At 39.8% G+C, this 19,690-nt stretch overlaps 1 protein-coding gene across 1 annotated transcript in view; it reads left to right on the forward strand.

Annotated features, from left to right (window-relative positions):
- The window catches only part of COL9A1 (collagen type IX alpha 1 chain), a 61,354-nt gene extending 51,381 nt beyond the window's left edge, over positions 1-9,973 (forward strand). The window contains exons 33-38 of the mRNA XM_066545913.1: positions 949-981; positions 3,622-3,768; positions 4,969-5,023; positions 5,962-6,150; positions 8,157-8,234; positions 9,410-9,973. Coding sequence (XP_066402010.1) covers positions 949-981; positions 3,622-3,768; positions 4,969-5,023; positions 5,962-6,150; positions 8,157-8,234; positions 9,410-9,594 — 687 coding nt within the window. The 3' untranslated portion in view covers positions 9,595-9,973. The remainder of the gene's footprint in view (positions 1-948; positions 982-3,621; positions 3,769-4,968; positions 5,024-5,961; positions 6,151-8,156; positions 8,235-9,409) is intronic.
- Positions 9,974-19,690: the final 9,717 nt, after the last annotated feature.

A 19,690-nucleotide genomic window follows, 5' to 3' on the forward strand; every position in this document is an offset into this window, starting at 1 on the left:
AAAGAATGGTAGCCAGGTTGTATGCTGGAAATGAATGTATTTTTCCCACAGGCTGCAATTTTGAAAGCCTTAGTCAGCATTACAATCACTGTACAGATTCCCAGGAAGCAACAGTATACGTTGTTTAAGTGTGCTGCCAGCTAGTCTGGTTCTAAATCGATAAAAATAATTTCTTTTTCAATTATTTCACATTTATTAACAAACAGGCCCTTGACTGGAAACCAGTTATTTCACCAATGGCATTTAGGAACTGGGAAATTACAGTGTACAGAAATTACTCAAAGTTTCTTCAGTGTTGTTATGCTAATCTATTTCCCAGGTAATTAAAATATTTTAAAAGTTTTATTTTCAAGTTGAGAGGAAAACCTAAAAATTACTGAATAGTGGGTTTGCTATTCTCAGTCAGGTGATCAAGGGATTTTGGTATTGTTGAAGACGGGAGAAAGAGTGCTGGAAATAGGAACTTGTAGGGGTTTGGCTTCTTCACAGAACTTTAGGTAGTTTCTGTGCAGTATTTTCAGCACTAACACAGCCCCAATATCCATAGTTCTGTCGCTTTATAGAAACTAGAAAATCCTGGTTAAAAAAATGCTTCTTCTAAAGGTTTCCAATAAATCTATCTAAGATTGTCCTCTGGTGTAGCTGTGTTTGAGAGGTTAGAGCCACATGTCTAATTCCAAGAGAAGCAATACAAATCCAATTATAACAAACATGCTTTCTCATTTGAACCTTACAGAAAAGTTTTTGAGAAAGGAATTGTATGAAACCTGCTCAAAATAAAGGTTTTATTCTCAAAGGAATTGTAATTATTTGTGGGGCAATTTTGTATAAATCAATTCAATAAATGAAATTTCTTTTTATATTGAAAAAACATTGTGTCACATCTACTGCATTTGTAATGTCTGTGGTAAGGAGACTCTCTTCTAATATAGTTTGTCTTCCTTTTAGGGTGACATGGGATTACCAGGAGCAAAGGGAGCTGTAAGTACAATGAATAGCATTGTTACAGAAATATAGAGATCTAGTAGATCATATAGATGATTTTCTCATTTAAGGAAAGAAAAATGCAAATAACAAGCTGACCTCTTTATTGCAGTTAAATGGAATGTGTTTTAGCAGATTTTTGTCTGTTTAAATTTTGAAGACAGTTAATATTAAAATGAATTAGCGTTGAAAAGGAATTAGTTTCCTGGATTCTAACTCCATAAAAGAGAAGCATCATTCAGCAGCAGTTTTCCGGCCAACAGAGTTTTTTTCTTCCAAGAAAATAAAGGCACCCTTTGTACAGTAGGTGTTGGATAAAAAGGAGGCTCAGTGCAGTGGCTGTGCGCCACTGTTAAAAAGCTGGCAGCAGGATTGTGATGTCTGTGACCCTAGAAGTATTTATGGCCCAGCTTCCTTTACTTTATTTTTATTGTGTTTTTATATTATTTTTATTTTATTTTGTTTTATTTTACTGCAAAATGATGAGTTTGATATGGAAGGTGAGTGGGATCTTGTATGTCACATAAAAAATAACCGGAGAGCTGAATTAATTCTTTTATTTCAGGATCACTGAAGAGTTGGATTGTTACAGCATCTGACAGTATGAGCTGTGATACCAAAATACCAACAGTTCTCCCTATGGGGAACTGAGGCTGAGCATAACAAAAAATCTTGTGGTTGTGTTATTAGTATTCTGGGTAACTTTTGGGCTAAGAAAATGCAAGCTAAAGAGTATTTGCTGCTGATGAAGATCCTGCAAGAAGGACATGAGGAAGAGACAGATTAGAAGAGAAATACGTAATTTTATCCACTTAGATTTTTCAAATCCTCTTGTCTTGATGAGAGCCTAGAGTGCTTGCATCTCAGTGAGCACCCTCACAAGAATGAGTAATCTGTCTGGGAACCTGATAACTCACCAGGCTGGGAAGAAAGGAATGATGGCTTCCCAGTTGTGTAGTCCATAAAAGCAATTATTCTGTCTCCTTAATGTATCTATCGAAGCATGTTCTTTGGGTTTTGTTCTGATATGGGCAGCCATTGGCTGTCTGGGATGTAGCACAGCTGGAACCAAAATGGTCCCACCTTGTGGATTTACCTGATATACCACAGCTGAGTAATTTGTTGTTTAGCATCTCTTTCAGAGGATGTTACTCTCTCTTTTTTTTTTTTTTCCCCAGTAGATTTGGAAAGTTGTGAGTATGTAGGATTTTTTTTTCCTGCTTGTTTTGGGCTTTTTAGGTGGATTTTTTTCTCCTTTTGTGCCATATTTTTCGTTGTTATTATTACTATTGGTTATTAGGAGAAAAATAACTTGTATTGAAAGAAACTATGGTGGTTTGACCTTGACTGGACATCAGGTGTGCAACAAAGGCATACTGCCACTTCCTTCCTCAAAACTAGCCAAGGAAGAGAAAATACAAAAAAAAGCTCATGGGCCCAGATAAGGGGCCAGGGAGAGCTCCCTAACCTGTTACAGTCATGGCCAAAACAACTTGGGGAAATTAACTGATTTATTACCAATCAGAGTCAGAGCAGGATAATGGGAAATAAAACAAAAGGGGAGCACCTCCTCTCCCTCCTTCTGCACTGACCTTGGTGTCTTCAGAGCTGTTCATTTCACATATTCTCACCCTGCTCTTCTCTGGCTGCAATTATTTCTGGGCAATAATTTTTTCCTCCTTAAATATGTTGTCCCAGAGGCTTTATTAACATCACTGATTGGCTTGGCATTGGCCAGTAGGTCTGTTTCAGAGCTGGCTCGTGTTGGCTCTGCTGGACATGGCGGAAGCTTTTGGCAACTTCTTAGAGAAGCCACACCTCTAGGCCCCCTGCTACCAGAACATTGCTGCTCAAACCCAATACAATAATTCAGAGGTGCCTGCTGGAATAGGTCACCCTCTGCATGGTATTTAATAACTCTTAGTAAAATTACTGGAGCAGAAGCTGTAGCTTTGTTTTGTCAGTGTACTGAAGTGGATATGTTGACATAGTCACATCAATCCTTTCATTCCCCAGGGTCAGGAATAGCTTTCCATCCCTTCCCTGAGTGAAATAGGGCAGCACTGCATCTGTTCAGGCAGTTTGTCAATGTCAGTTTGTGGGAGGATGTTTCTTCCCCTCTGCCAGCAAACTCCAGTGCAAGCTCCAGAACTAGCTCTGGCAGAGTAAACAAAGCAAAAATGTGTGTTCCCAAACAGCCTTGGGCTAAACAGTAGAAGCTCAGATTGTGGTACTCTCTAGAGAAGGACATGAAAGGCATTTGGAGCAAGAAGGGACCTGGAATTTTCATACCTTAAGCAGCACTTAATGTCTAGAAATGTTCCATGTTGACATACAGAAGGGCAGAGAGCCATCTTGAACATGTCACTATTTGATTTACCTATGTTACTATCTGATTTATCTGTTTTGACAGAATAGATTATTTTTCCACTTCTCCCCTGTAAGAGTACAGACCTCTTAAAAATCATACAACTACTGACACTAGTTGCTTACTTAAAAAAGAAATTCTGTTGAACAGCTGCATTTCAGCAGTCATTTCTTTGCATTTGTGAATAGCTCCTGTCACCATTTTGATATGTCAGAATGAATCTATCACTAGTTCAGCATTCTATTGAAATGCCTCTCTTTCTTTGTCAGGTTGGTAATCCTGGAGACCCCGGTTCCCGCGGGCCTGAGGGAAGTTGGGGACTGCCTGGCATGGAAGGGCCACGTGGCTCACCTGGACCACGAGGCTTGCAGGGTGAGCAGGGTGCCCCAGGCCTGCCTGGCAGTGAAGGTCCAGCTGTAAGTACTGTTTTCATGAAATTGGTATCTTTTGAACCTTTTTCTCTCACGCACACCGCTCCTTGTTTTGCATGTGCGTGTGCCAAACTGAAGTGCCACAGCAGGCTGAAGTACAGCGTGCCTCTCATCGGGCACAGGTGTACACCAGAGCAGTCCTGGGTTGAACACAGCTACATCCTTGGGGCCCCAGCTTTCAGTTCAGCTCTGTTTACTTATGCCCACCTCACCCCTGTAGTGTGCATGAAACCAAACTGTGTTTGATACAAAGGAGCATCATTCAGACTTTACCTTGCTAGTTAAGTTGACATCAGCTGGAATAGTTGCACTTGCAGGAGCTGGAACACCTTTTAGTGACTCATGGATTGTTTTTGGTTGGAATACAGTTAAATTTCTTCATAGTGGCTTGTATGGGGTTATATTTTGGATTTGTGCTGAAAATAATCTTTGTAGCATGCTGATGGGAGCAGGAAAAAAGGTAATGGTTTCAAAGTGAAAGAGCGTAGTTTTAGATTAGATACTAGGAACAAATTCTTCACTGCAAGAATGGAGAGGTACTAATAGGTCACCCAGAGATGTTGTGGAGGCTCCATCCCTGAAGAGTTCACGGCCAGATTAAAAGGGGCCCTGAGAAGGGGGGTTGGAACTAGATGGTCTCAAAGATCCCTTTCAACCCAAGCCATTCTATGATGTTTCAGTTACTCATGAACCCTGCATAGAATCAAAGCCTCTCCTGATCCTTACACTGCACCATCAGTGAGTAGGTTGAAGGTGCACAAAAAATTTGGAGGGGGCACAGCTGGGAGAGCTGACTATAATTGACCAAAGGGATATCCCATACCATATAGCATCACACTCGGCCATGTAAGCAGGGAAAACTTGTAGGAGTGGTGAGCAACTGCTTTCATTTGTACCACTTGCACTGTCATTGTCTTTTTTTGTATTTTATTTTCTTATTCTTCTTGATCTTCCCCCTTTTCCTACCCTTTCCTCTTCTTCTTCTTACTTTCCATTTGTTAAACTTCTTTTTCTTCCCCTGTTCCATGGGTGTTGACTGTGGGTGTGAGCAGCTGTATGGTGTCTGGCAGCTGGGGTTAAAGTGTGACAACTGTTTAGTGACAGCATTTTTTTAAATCAGGCACACTCATAAAATGTAAGTGTAACATCAACTGTTTTATTAAAACCCTCTTTTTTTAATCCTAGGGAAAAGAACCAAGTGATCAGCACATTAAGCAGGTTTGCATGAGAGTCATGCAAGGTAAATAGGCTAAAAAGTATTTGATGTTTCTTGTGCATTTAAATTGGGATCACCTGTTTCTGTGGAGGCAACTAAGATTTTCCCCATGCTTACCCAGAGCAAATTGCATGGCCTCAGCAGGGGACGTGGTGGAAAACTTTTCTACATATGAGTGTGGACATAGTAAGAGGAAGTCCCTTATTTATATCTATTTTGTAGCCTCATTGAAATGCCTGTTGATTCCACATTACTGCTGTGGTAAGCTGGCCATAGACCAGAGTAGCTGTGTGAAATAAATACATTTTGTATTCAAATCACTTGCTGTGTTTACAGACATAAAAGTACAAGCATCACTAAAAGCTTTTTGTATTTACTATTAGATTTCAGCAAACAAACTGTGCAAAATAGGTGAAAAGAAGAGGAATGCAAAGAGAGGTTTCTGGAGATAACATAGTTTAAAGCAATACAGAGTTACTCTAAATTAACCCTAATTTGCTGAGTTCTTGACACACACAGAAGTTTGAAGCTTTTCTAATATGGTTGGGCGCATGGATATTACTGAGATGAGAAATTTATGCTGCACTATAAACACAGAAGAAATTTTTCACTTCTTGCTATTGAAGATGTCTTTTGGGTTATTATGCCTCTGTAATGTTAAAGAGTTTACAGAATGAAATTGCTGCTCATATTTTAAAAATTTTCAGTAGTTGTCACTGTTCTTGATAATGCTCAACAGGGTATTTAAAAAAACCTCTATAAATAGGATTAATATCATATTCTATAATAAGATAATATCTTATATCGAATAAACTTTGTAAATAGCAAAGTAAAAAAGGAAGGTGCCGTAATACAATCTGTCAGTTCCTGTAGCAGTGAAGATAAATTTTTCTTCAGTGATCATGGGAATCTTTTCATTCTTGTTCAGTTACTCCATAACTGTGTCCTCCTGCTCATTGCAGAACAATTGGCTCAGCTGGCAGCCAGCCTTAGGAGGCCAGAATTTGGTGCTCCAGGTCTTCCTGGCCGACCAGGGCCTCCAGGTGCTCCAGGCCCTGCTGGTGAAAATGGTTTCCCAGGACAGCTTGGCCCCCGTGGCCTGCCTGGCCTGAAAGGTCCCCCTGGTGAGATTGGTCGTAAAGGCCCTAAAGGTAAGAAATTCTCCAGCTGGCTTTCACTTGGGGACTGCTTTGGTTTTGGTTTTTGGTCGTTTGTTTGGGGTTTTTTTTGGTTTGTTTTAGTCTTGCTGCTGTTGCCCCTTCCTTGGTTTACAGGTTGTGGATGTATGCTGTACACACTTGAGGTCCAAACAGGATCCTGAGTTAGGAATGTAAGCTATTGGTTATTGGTGTGTCAGTTACCACAGTGATTAAAGGGCTCATTGCCTTCAGCAAGACTTGTTTAGAAATCTGCTTTTCAGCACCTAAAAAACCACAAAACCTCAGAAGTCCATGAGAGTGAGAATCAATATTAGGACTCAGCTGCTTCCTTCTAGTTCAGGGCAGATGCCTGTCCCTTCTTACATTGTAGAAGTCATTTGATGACAAACACCACATGTGATTCCAGCAGTGGTTCTCTTTGCTCCGTTCAGCCTGGCTGTTGACCTAGCTTCTCCAAGATTCATGGTCTCAAGAGCTGATGTTAGCAGTCAGATTACTTCACTAAAATCTAGTCTACTTTTCTAAGCACACCTAGTTTATCACATTACAAAGGACTGATAATAATCTACTTTTTATTTGCACATAATACTTGAGCCATTTAACATCATTTCAACAGGTGCCAGAGTCTATTGATTCTTTGGAAAGGACAAATCTATGATAAAATTGACTTACATTTTACACAAAATCTTCGAGCTAAGTAAATCTCTTCTGTTCATGACTGAGGGGTTCTATTCTCCTCCAGAGAATTACAGGGTAGAATTTTCTGCAAAGTCATATGACGACCATGTATATATTAGTTTCTATTCAGCAGTTTTGATTTGTTTTCCAAATGGGACTTATTTAAAATTTTCTTTCTGCAAAAAGCTGGGCTGTTGCTGGAGTAGGGTGTTTACTTTTGATTCAAGGTTTATTTGAAAGTGAAATTTGGAAAACCTTTGATAGAAGGAATAGAATACAAACAAAGCAAAACTTAACAGCATCATTTCTGGAGCTTTGTTGCTGTTTTAATTCAATGTAATGTCATCTGCAGAAGAAACAAAAATAAGAAATACAAAGGTGATGTATGGGATATGCAAAATTTGATTCAACACACAGCAGGCTACACTGTATTAATATTAAAAGAAAAAAATAAACAAGCAAAATACTTATCATAACTAACAAAAAGCTATCATAGCTGTCATCAAATTCTGAGTTACCTTAGAGTAAAACCTTGCAATACCATTACAGATACAAGGGAAGTGGTGAATGCTTTCATGTGCAAGAGCTATAATGGTGGTACATGACAGCCAACCTGAAAACTCTTAGTACCTCACTCTGAGTTCCTGGTTCTGATAGATTCATAGATAACAGTTAACAGAATTTGAACTTTACAACCTAAGCAACAAAAAACGCTTCCTCTTACTAAGATGATTCAGGTTTGGAGCAAGATATGGGCTTGAAGAAACTCTGGGTGTCTACTGAAGGAAAAATCTCCATGACATTATTATATGAGAAAAGAAATTATTTTGTGAAGGTAAAGCTATGCCTTATGTGCATATCAACAGAATACTGTCATCTCTGTAGCCACCTTTTGTCTCCTCTGCACTGGCTGTCTTGAGGACCAACACCTGAGAATTTTTACTTCTTAACTGAGCTTGTATAGTTTTGCAGAAGCCAGTAGCATCAGTCTGTATCCCAAATATCCTGAAATCCTGGGACTTTGGTTTATTCCTGTTTAATTGGGCTGTGACATATTTCATTTGGTACTTACTGTCCAGCTCTAGGTGGTTTCTTTCCCCCCAACCTGTCTGCTTCTGAGTGTGACTCAAATGGGTGAAAAAACCTAATAAAATCCTAAACATTTTACACAGATATGTGCCAGGACATCATTGAAAGATGCTAAGAAAATATACAGCCAGTTGAATTCTCTGCTTATTAACTGTTCACTTCTGAAAAGGGATTTAGTAAAAATGATACTCCAGGCAGACTGTAACTAATGTGTCATGAATTTGCTTTAGGTGAACCAGGAGAAAGAGGAGAAAGAGGATTTCCAGGCAGAGGACTGAAAGGTTTTCCTGGACCAAGAGGTCTTCCAGGTAAATATGAGGGTGAAGATAGAGAAGATATATAGTAAAAATGTGCTCAGAACTGATACTTCAAGCTTCCTTGAAAAGATAAAAGGAGTCCATTAAGCAATAAACGCTGAAATTACAGTTCTTTGTAAGTTTTACTTCATAGGTGGTGATTCAGGCAGAAATCAGGCTTAAAAACTAAAAAGGAAAAAGCCACCTCCTCATTTATTTCAATGTAGAAAGATTAGAAAAAATGTAAAGAAAGCATTTAAAAAAGGAGGCAGTTACCTACACATGAATAAAAATCGCCTCTTTTAACGTATCTTATATATATTATGTACACATATAATTATATATAAAAATAAACAAAAAAAGGCCATAACTGCCTGATTATCTCACTGGAAGGCACAGCAGTCTTTAAAATCTCCAGTCATAATTTGTGACATTATTTTATTTCTGTGCTAATTAATTGCAGTGTTATATAACATGGCTCCAGGAGAGATCCTGCTGATGGCTGAAGCACAGCTGGCCTCTAGTGGCAGCGAACGAACATAAACATGTTATTTCCATCAGTATTTCTTCAGTACACTTCTGTGTTTATCTGGCAAGATGAACTACTCATATTTGTTCTCTTGTGAAAAAGGAAAAACTAGTTTAGTATTTACTGATCCCACGGATGTCTGTGTAACTCATAGGTGTTTTCTGTAGAAATCAATCACTGGAAGAGGCTTCCTGAAATCTCTGTTTTTCCTTTCTTCATTGAAGATTTAGAAGTAAAAACTACTTCAGTGCTCAGCAGTTCAAGTCTTTACATATATTTCCCCAACCATCTGAGTGGAAAAAAAATATTGGTATTTCTTTTTCCAGAGAGCTAATGAAATTCTAGCAAGTAGCATCTACCCTGCCCTAGGACTTTGGCAGCAGGGTTGGCTGAGTAGAGTACCTGCAGGGCTTTGTACAGCAGCAGACCTGCACTAGTACACCTGGAGAGCACTGGGACTGAAATTTCATTGCTGTAGCTGTGTAATCATAGATTGGGTGTCAGGTAGAGGAAAATTGTCCCTGTAAATTGGCACCCCTCTTGGGAATCCCCTGAGAGCAGTGAAAAACCAGCTTCATACAGCTTTTAAGGACAGGGTGCTAATTATGCTATGCGAGTCCTATGCTGCCAAAGTTTATCCCTGCATCCACTTTTCCAGGTGAACCAGGCAAAGCCAGCTATGGCCAGGAGGGCCGTGACGGTGACCGAGGTCCCCCTGGGGTGGCCGGGCAGCCGGGGGTCCCCGGGCCCCCTGGCCCTCCGGGCCCTCCTGGGTACTGCGAGCCAGCCTCCTGCAGGATGCAGGCGGGACAGAGAGCAGGGAAGAACATGAAAGGGCCCTGAGAGTGCCACCGTGTGTCGCCATCGATTCACGTCCTGCACGGACAGCTGAGGACGAAATCATGAACGAAGGAGAAATGCAGACACGGACAAACCTTTCCATCAAGGTTTTCAGTAAGGTATTTTTAACACAGTGGTGTACATTCTTCCAAAAGGAGTGCTTAGCAACACAAGCTGGAACAATGGTGCTTTCAGAAATACACAGGTGCTGCCTTCTCCTTTTGGGGGGAAATAAAAGGTACTTTCTATTTTTATTTTTATTTTTGATTTTGTTTAAGAAAGAATTTCTGTGATTTTTCCTCCTCCCCTACTTAATTCCTATGTATGATGTACAGTGAAATAATGTCTTCAGCCATCAAATAAAAAAGGATAGTTTTATTTACTGCAGCTGTATCTATTCTTTCATACTATATACTTATAAATTCTAGCACATACTCTTCATGCACAGTCATTTCACGTGTCTTGCACAGAATATTCTAAACCTCCTTCAGCTCTTCAATTCAATCACAGAAACCCAGGTGGGAGGTTCTTTTGAAAGCACTGTTTATGCTGCCAGTATCTGTAAAGGTAAAATCACAGGCTCGCCATGAATAACCCATGTGGAATAACCACTTCATTTTTTGACTCCAATTTGTGTTGCATTTGTAATTTCATATGAAACCCATTGCAGCTTGCCTTGTTTTATGTCACATTAAATAAATGGCTAGTAGCCATTTTAAGTCCTATAAATTTTTCCTATAAAAGATTACAAGTCCCCAAATAAATACATTTTTTAAATTTATGGTTGCATTCAGTATTGATGGCCAGAACAGCAGAAGGCAGCCATTAGATGGCCCAAGTTGCCTTTCTTAGATACTTAGTTTTTAGAGGAAAATGAGCAATATGGGTATTCTATTCCTCTCTGTTTAATTTAAATTATTTGTAGTTTGACTTTACCTCTCTGAACTTTATTCTCTCTTCAAGACAACAATGAAACCACCCTATGATACTTTTCTCCTCATTACTGGCCGTCCAAATTTTCCTATACAAGCTTTGGCACATTTGTTTTAAGCACTGATTTTTCTCCTAGCCCTTCTTGATGCCATGTGACAACAGAGAGAAATAACAAGATCCATGGAGAATTGCATTTTGCATGTAAGATAACACTAAAGGAAAAGTACAGGTATAACGTATGCTTCAAAAGGAATTATTGAAAAAAATTGTAGTTAAACCTACCTCAAACCAAACCTGATTTCCTATGTTAATACTGCAAGAAGTCACCAAAATTGGCAAGTGCAAAGAATTTAATTTGTGAACAAATCCAGAAGATGCCACACAAGGTGAGTGGCTTGGGAACACATAAAGGGGTTTTCAAAAGTTTTTGAATTAGGTCAGTTTTTACTGACTTGGCAGAGTCCTCCAAAGTACTCCTTAGGTAGTGGAACAAATAAAACACTAGTAAAAAAACCTGTAGTTTCACCAGCAAACTTTTATTTTGACTATAAAGTGTGTAAAACTGCTGAAAAAGAAAAAAAATCTCACCTGATAACAGAATGAAAATATTGTTTTCTGTACGTAATGCATAAACATATGAATAAAAAGAAGCAAACCCCCCCCACATTTAAATACAACTGCGAAGTGCTTTAGAAAATATAGTCTGAAAAATGCATAAAATTCCACAATAGAAGGAAATTCATGTAGGAGCAAAAATATTCATATGCAAACTCAAATAAGAATTATTACAATCAAACAAATTCAACATTGAGAGTCAATTCAATGCATAATCTTTATAAGAGGACATCTTAAGATTGTGACAGATTTTCTGCCTTCAAGCTGACTCACAAATTTTAATTTAAAAAACTGAAGAAAAAATCCTCAGGCCCATAGTAATTCCTTATGGGATGCATAGGTTAATCTAATTCTCAATTCCAAATCTTACACAAGAATGGAAAAGTGGTACTTGACAAATGGTAGACTGTGCACCATAACGCACCAGAGATGGGATTTTTAGTAACAGCACATTCAAGTAAAATAAAGATTTGGAAAATAAAGACAGGACTGTGAATTTAAAATAAAGATGTATTGACTATGGTGATACAGAAAAAAGAAGATCGTAAATAAAGTTAAAAGACACAGTGCAAAGAGGCTGAGAAGTTTCACAAGCCACTGTCAGTGTGCCACCAATTTTAACTAGATGCTCCTGAAATCTTTGTGAAATCCCAAGTAAATCTTGTTCTCATCTCCTTCAGGTTCAGCATCATAAAATTCTGTGAGATTTATTGAACAGAAGACTCTGAAAACTCTTTTACCCACCATGATCTCTGTCACCACTTCTAGTTCTGGAGGTTTAATTGCAGTGTGATAAAAATATATTTTAGCTCCTCAGTTACTTCAGTATAGGCAGGAACACAGAGAAAATCGTAATGACAACCAGTTTATAGACTATTTTCTGTTGGGCAAGAACTTTAAGATCATTGAGTCTGACTGTTAACCTGGCACTGCCAACAAATTTTGGTGGCCTTCTAGCAGTGTTATAGTGGTGATGGAGGAAGGAAGAGGGAATGACATCATCTATCTGGACAAAGAATTTGACACTGTCCTACACAACATCCTTGTCTGTAAACTGGAGAGACGTGGATTTGACAGACACACCTGGGTGGCCACACTAAAAGAGTTGAGGTCACTGACTCAATGTCCAAGTGGAAACCACTTCCTTAAGGGTCCATATTGGGACTGTTTAATGCCTTTGCTGGTGCCATGGACCATGGGATCAGGTGCACCCTCAGCAAGTTTGCTAACGACACCAAGCTGTGTGGCGCAATCAGCGTGCTAGGGGGAAGGGATGGGATATGGGCAGGCTCAAGAAGTGAGTCCATGGGAACCTCATGACCTTCAGCAAGGCCAAGGCCAAGGTCCTACACCTGGGACTGGTGATGGGTTGGGGCAATCCTCAGCATCCATACATCCAGACTCCCCAGTTTACAGAGCCTTCTTATCCTCCAGCAGACTGACACTCTCACCCAGCTTGGTGTTGTCTGCAATTGACTAAGGGTGCCCTCAATCCCCTCATCCAGGTCACTGATAAAGACACTGAACAGGACCAACCCCAATTCTGAGCCTTGGGGAACCCCACTAGTGACCAGAGGCCAGCTGGATTAACACCATTCACCATCACTCTATTAGCAAGAATTCATAACACTGCTGCCAAATATTGAGATAAGAGATGGATGTATTATACAGCTATAGATTACATACACATATGATTAATATATGAGTTTACATATAAGTTTTCTGCCTCAGCCATCACTGGGTTCAAGCAAGTTAGTATGAACTGCTACCAAAAAATCTTGAATGTTTCACAAAGGCCAAAGTCTCTGTAGCCAAAGAAGCTCTAGAGCACTATTTGGAGCTCCTAAATGATACATATGAAACCAAGGCTAGGGAGGATTACACTACATGTTGTATCCTTGAATACTTAGTCATGATCTGAGCTCATCCAGAGCCAAGCACAGATCTATGACAAAATTGGTTTTCCTTCAAATATAAAAAGTGTCAGCAGATGGTATTTTGAAGGTTACTTGAAGGACAGAAGGAACAAGAAACCAGGTTTCCCAAGAAACATTAGTTTAAGAGACAACAGTGTTAATTCATCCTGGCAGAACACAGCAGTTGTGCTTTACATACAAAGGCTGCATTTTTGCAAATGTTGTTAAATTGCTTAGATAATTTGTGTGAAATGTGTTTGCTTGACCTGTACTACTGTACTATTTTTTGGCCATGTAACCTCTGCTTCCTTTATACTTAAAAAATGCAGTTGCTGCATCTCCTCTGCTCATGGGTCACAGGTAGAGAAGAAATATCTGTATTTTGTAGGGCAGGTTCCTCCTGTGGGATTTGCTACAGCTTCAGTTTTATTCCCTCTCTTCAATTTTTTGTTACTCCTGTTCTCTTTTGCTTGCTCTCTGTGCATTCAAAAGGATGACTAAACCTGACAGCTTCAGACAATGAACAAAACAAAATTTCTGGAGTCACTATGAAATTGGAAAAAGGAAATCAAGTAAGTGGTGAAATTATCACCTAGAGTCCTTTAAAATGCCATCAGCCTTTTTCCTTCTGGGAGACTTAGGCAGGAAGAGAAAAATGAAAATTCCTACAGTTCCTAAAGTTCAGTGAATCAGTTTCTTGAATAAAAGTGATTATCTCCTACTTGGACAGGAAGTTTATCTCCATTCAGAGAATGCATTAATTTCCATAAATTATATACATATTAAGACCAAGGTTTTGTATTTGTTTGGTTTTGTTAGTTTGTTTTTTAATCCAGATTGTAGAGCTCTAAGTGTCACCAGGCTTAGCAAGCACAAGCCTGACTTCAGCTGGGGTTAAAATCCAAGCCCCCCAAATTCAGCCGACCCACCCTGACTTCTCCCCAGAGCTCACTGCAGTGGCTTTGTGCCTCTCCTTTCTCCTGTCTGCAGCTGCATCCTCCCTCTTGTGATTTGACATAGAAGGAAAGGCTGACATTTTTGACAGAGCCACAAACAGAAAGTATGTGAAATATTTCCATTTCCATCCATCCTGTTTCAGATGTACATGGCCACACAATAATGTAAAAAGTTATTTTTCATCCACTTAATACATTTCCATTGAACTGAACCTTAAATGCTGCAAACCAAAAATATAAGGAAGGAAGGAAACAACCAGTCATCATGTTCTGTGATTCATTCAGTGACAGCTGCAATACAATTCAGAAATGAAAGAATACAAAACACCAAGGTGTGTCATTGAGAATCCTTCAAACATTCTGACTGGAGACAGAATATATTTACATTAAAACTGCAGTAAGTAATTAAATGCATGCGTGTTTATAGAATAGCAGACTAAGAAAGAAAACTGCTAAAAGGCATGTAGACTCCAATCTTTTTAGCTACAAACTTATTTTGGTCTAGAATCTGTAATATTTGTTAGCAATTAGCATTTGGAAACCACATTTCCTTACAGTATCCTGAAGATTGAATTTTCCACTCAAATACCAACCATGACAAAGTTGGGTTTAAACTTGTTCTCTGTGGCCCACACCCACCTACGTGCATGGAGGTGATTTAAACATCCATCCAGTACAATCAAACTGTAGTGGACATATCAGATTTCAGGAAAAATTTGCATGACTTGGTACATCCAGAATCTATGAAAAACTCAATAAAAACACACCCCAAACCAGCAATGTTTTGATTTCTGAGTTACTTTGCTTGTTCTAACTTTTCACATTAGAGCAGCATTTCTACTGCATTGGTAAAATGCAAGATTAAGAACTGATTTTATGTAGTCTGTTTGGAGAATCAAGTTTATAAAATGCTAATTTAGCCAGTGGGGTTTTTACAAGACTTTCATATAAACATTTCAGAAAAAAAAAGAAAAAATTGAGTGCACATGGAAATGAATAACAACATTTCACCCTTGTGAAAAAGAAGATCCAAAATATTTTGTGTGATTATCCATTAATTAAAACCCCCACTTATTTAACAAAGCTATGCATACCTAGCATCTGTCATAACCCACAATCATAAAATGGAAGGGAAGGATGGATAATCAATCCTGTTTCTGTATCACAGTGCTCTTTTAACATTGAAACCAGATCCAGCTTAAGGTAAGAATATTTGTTCTCAAAACATTGCCAGGCTGCACTGCTGCCCAATTGTACCTTGGATGCTGCTGAAGCTTTTACTAACCATAGGTGAGTCCCTCCACCCCTGGGAACAAACACCATTTCAGGGGACATAAATGGTGCCTGAAAATGAGATGTCACCACAACATATTCTTTTGTAACATACATAAAACACAATGTAATAATAAACACAAATAAAATCTTAGCAATATTATCTTACAATAATTATCCAAGAAAGGCAGTATTTCTGCAAATACCGCCATGCAAACTAAAGAGATTTGAAGAAATAAAATAGAAAAAAGTAAGTAAGTCTCAAGAACAAAATCAGAAACACAGACTATTGTGCTGTGAGACTACACATGGCTGGGTCAGCTCTTGTTCTTCTGGGCCAGCTGGGCCTGGGCTGTAACCATTGTACTGAAAGGATGTTTTGCACTCCCCCATGTGGACAGCAGGAGATCTGCTGCAGCCTCGGGAAAGCTTCCCTCTGAGGAAGTTTCTGTACTCTCTTTAGGCAAACTGAGTAGTTCTGTACATTGCTATTTAAAGAAAATCCCAACATGTGTTTATTAGGTGATAAAGCAACTTGCCATAAAATATAAAAGTCTGACCCTGAACTAGGATAAAGCTTAAAGAGCTTTTAAAAAAGGTTTAAAAACATTTTGTCAAAGTTATTTCACTTCTGAGTCTTGTTGCATATAAACAAACCCAAAGCAGAATAAAAGACCTTATGCTACTGGAAAAAAATAATCCCTCATGTTTATTTCCTTGCAGTGCCTACTGCAGCATGAACTGCTAGAAACAGATACAAAACTGATAAAACAAATTGCAAAATAGATTAGCATCCCCTTTTCCCTCCCTGGCCTCCTGCCCAAAAACTAAGACAACATCAGTCTGAAACTGCAAAGAAATTTCAGGGGCCAAACCTGAAAAGCATGCAGACACATGTTTCCAGCTACTTTCCACTTTCAATTCTAAAAATGCAAATTAGAAGCAAGCCAGTGAAGTAAAGTTAAGCTGGGATTAGCTCTGCTCTACCCCAGTGAAGAAAGTGGCATCTTAAATTAGGTACTGACATAGCCCATATAAAAAATTACCCGTTTTCTCACATGAGAAAATTAAATTGGGCATTTAGCAAAATAAAAATAATGCAACAAGATAATTGCCAAAGTTACCTGCAAATCAACTGAAAGCATTCAAATACATTTTAGAAAGATCTTTCTCTTTAAGCCTATAAAAAGAAAAAGGCATCTGTAGGAAACATAGATGAAAAAATAAAACTTCTTCAAATATAAAAAGTGTTCTGCTTCCCAATAAGTTCAAGTAAATTAAAATACAGCAATTGCATCTGGCAGATAACAGATGCTGGGTTTCAGCAAGCTAAAAGCCCCAAAATATACAGATACCACCAAAGTGGTGCAATGGTCTATGTACAGCCTTCCAGGATGGGGCTGCTTGGGAACCTCTAAGTCACTCAAGTACTAACACAAGACAGCACCCTTTTCAATATTATCACAGAAAATGAAGTTCAAAATTAACTCCTGAAGTAAAAAATGTTTAGATTATATATATATTGGAATTACTAGAGAAGTAAAAAAAAAAAAAAAAAACCCAAAAAAACCAACAAAAAAATCCCAAAAAACCCCAAAATCCAAAAGAAACAGAAAATGTTTATGCAAGATACCTGACCAGCAGTTCCTTTCAGAGAATGGACACCAGTATGTGGGGCTGCTCCTCCTCTGGTGTCCATGTTTAGACACTGAGATGTGCTGGTGCCAGGCTGTGCTCTCTGGGCAGGCAGACCCATGGCAGCAGTCGGTGCCTCAGTGCTCGGTCTCAAGCTGCCTCACCATTCCCAGCACTTCCACAGCCCCAGAGCTCTGAGGACCAGGACTGGAAGGGTGATCAGTTCCACAGAGCAAACCAAAACATGCTCCATGGGCACAGCAGCTCTGCAGTGGGAGCAGCTTGTGTTGAGCTGAGCTCAGGCAGGACCACGTGTCCCAAATGCACCTTCACCCCAGCAGGAGGGGTGTGCTGGCCTGGAAAAGGGACAGCCATTGCCTCCCAAGGAGTGAGGGCTGAGAGAAGAACAGGAGGTGTGAGGACTGGGTTTGCCTGTGGGCTTTTGACCCCACTCTCACAAGGAACAGATAAAGCACCCTGACTCCCCAAGTCGTCCCCAGCTGCAGGGTGTAATGCAGCTCCTTCAGGAGATAGTTTCATGGTGTTGTAGAAAGCCCCTTCTCTCCTCCAAACACCTAACTAATGAACATGTCAGGGATCTCTGCCTTCCCTTTCAGAAAGTGTCCTGAGTGCCCCAGCTGCTGCCTGAGTTAATTGTCACCTCTTGCTCTCATCTTGCTCCTCTGCTCTGGGTACAAGTGCTAGGAACTCTATTCAGAACAAATGCCAATGTGCATCTCTTGCTAAAGACTCCCACCTTATTCCTTATCCCAGTCCCATTCCTTATCTGCTTTTGAGCAAAACCCAGAAGTCAGCCAGATTCATGTATCACAACAGCTTCTCTGGAAGCCAGGACTTCCAATTTGAGAATACTTCCCTGGTAGCTCAGTACTGCTCAAGCACAAAGTTATCAAAACTACTTCCCTGCCTAATGTGGGAGAGTGACTGACTTCCAAACAATGGGATAAAAGCCCTCAGTATGGCTTTGTGCTACAGGAGCATTTCGAAGTTGTAGGTTATAGATGTCTGTTGTAGGTTATAGATGTCTGTGTCCTCTAAGCAGCACCTTCACTTTCTATTGCACCATACAAAATTCCACGGGACTACCTTAGGATCATCTGTTTCCTAATAACCAGAAGTGAAATTTTGGCCACCCCTACTCACTCCTTTTCAGGATCATCTGTGTGATCAATTTTCTTCAGATTTTCTTTTGCTCAACCCTTTGAACTCTACAGGATTTACACATTGTTGTGTTTTGTTCATCATTGACATTGTCTGTTCCTGCAGCCTGTACTAAATGCCTGAAAACTGGATGCTGTTGTTCTCGGTAGTACACCTTTCTAGGAGAGTTTTGTATTTTTTTCTGAATTTCTCTTGAACTCAAAAAAATTTTCTGTCACCAGTTAATAGAACCTGTGAGCTGTGCACTCTACAGTTCCATGTTCTTCTCAAGCTGATGTCAGTGTGTGAATATTGCAGGAGGAAGAGGAAAACAGTGCCACCACCAAGATTAGAGGCTTGTGAAGTTCCATTCTTGGAATATGTACTCACCAGCCTCTGCTCTAAAGCAAGGGGTCACCTTTGCCGTAGGCAGACTTAATGGCAGAGTAGCTTGATTCCAGGCCTTAGTAGCCTTACTCATTCCACCTAATGGTTAGAAGGTGTGCCAGCAGCCTCTTGCATTTAATATCTGGAATATGTGTAACCATGACTAAAGGAATATACAGGCCCCCATCTGGGACTAATTCCAGTCAGGAGAGACACTTCCTGGAGCTACACCCAGTGATCTTCCAGTCAGTCTGAAGCTCATCATTGGATGGGATAAGGAGACCACAAACACATCTTTGTTTCCTTCTTTGCCATCTTGGATGTGCCTGTAATGGTGGGCAGCATTCCTGGAGCATGGCAGACCCTTTTCAGAAGGTGTGCTGGAGCCTCCTTGGGGGACATGAATGTTTAGTCTGAACAGAGTTCCCAGTGCTCCAGCTCAGGTCCTGCATTCGCCATGAACGAGTATGCTTTGTGACTTCAGAAATCTATTTTTTCCATTGAAAATTCACCACCAGCAAAAAAATAAAGCCAGCTTACATAGGGAGGCATACATAATGTCTTAAGTTATAATAAAATATTTTTTGTTTGAAGAAAGAAGTTTATGAAAATTATTTGGGCCTATTTTCTGTTCTAAGCAAAATAAATATGAGAAACAACACATGGAATGCACTCTGGAAAATATATGACATCATGTCATCATTATGACACTGCAAATAACATAGAAAAAGGCTCAATTTTGTGCCTTACAAATTATCTATATACCATGCAGTGTCAAGAGAAAGAAAAAATGCACCAATATTTCAAAAAATTAAATTAACTTTTTGGAAAGAGTGAAAAGTGACTGTGAACCCAAGTGTCGGGGGGGGAGGGATTTTATTTCCTGCTGGTGCGTGAGCGAGTCTGTGACACGTGGTAGTAGCAATCCGCTGGGTTGCACCTCCCGGTGGCTCCTGGCGGCCCCTGCGGTCCCGGTGAGCCTGATGCTCCTGGTGGGCCTGGCAGGCCAGCAGCTGGTAAAACAAAGCTACAGTTAGCAGGGTCCTCACCAGAGCATGAGCAGTGCCCTGCTTTTCATCACCGACATCAGGTGCGCTCCAGCACATCCACAAGGAGGCAGGTGGGGCTGACCTCACGCTGCGATCCAGCTCGGGAGGAAAAGCAGGAGTGTAAAACCAGGAGAAAGGCCTGTTAGTTCATAAATAACAATAGCAGAAATAGATC

The sequence above is a fragment of the Molothrus aeneus genome, chromosome 3 (genome assembly GCF_037042795.1).
Source record: "Molothrus aeneus isolate 106 chromosome 3, BPBGC_Maene_1.0, whole genome shotgun sequence".
NCBI classification, from domain to species: domain Eukaryota; kingdom Metazoa; phylum Chordata; class Aves; order Passeriformes; family Icteridae; genus Molothrus; species Molothrus aeneus.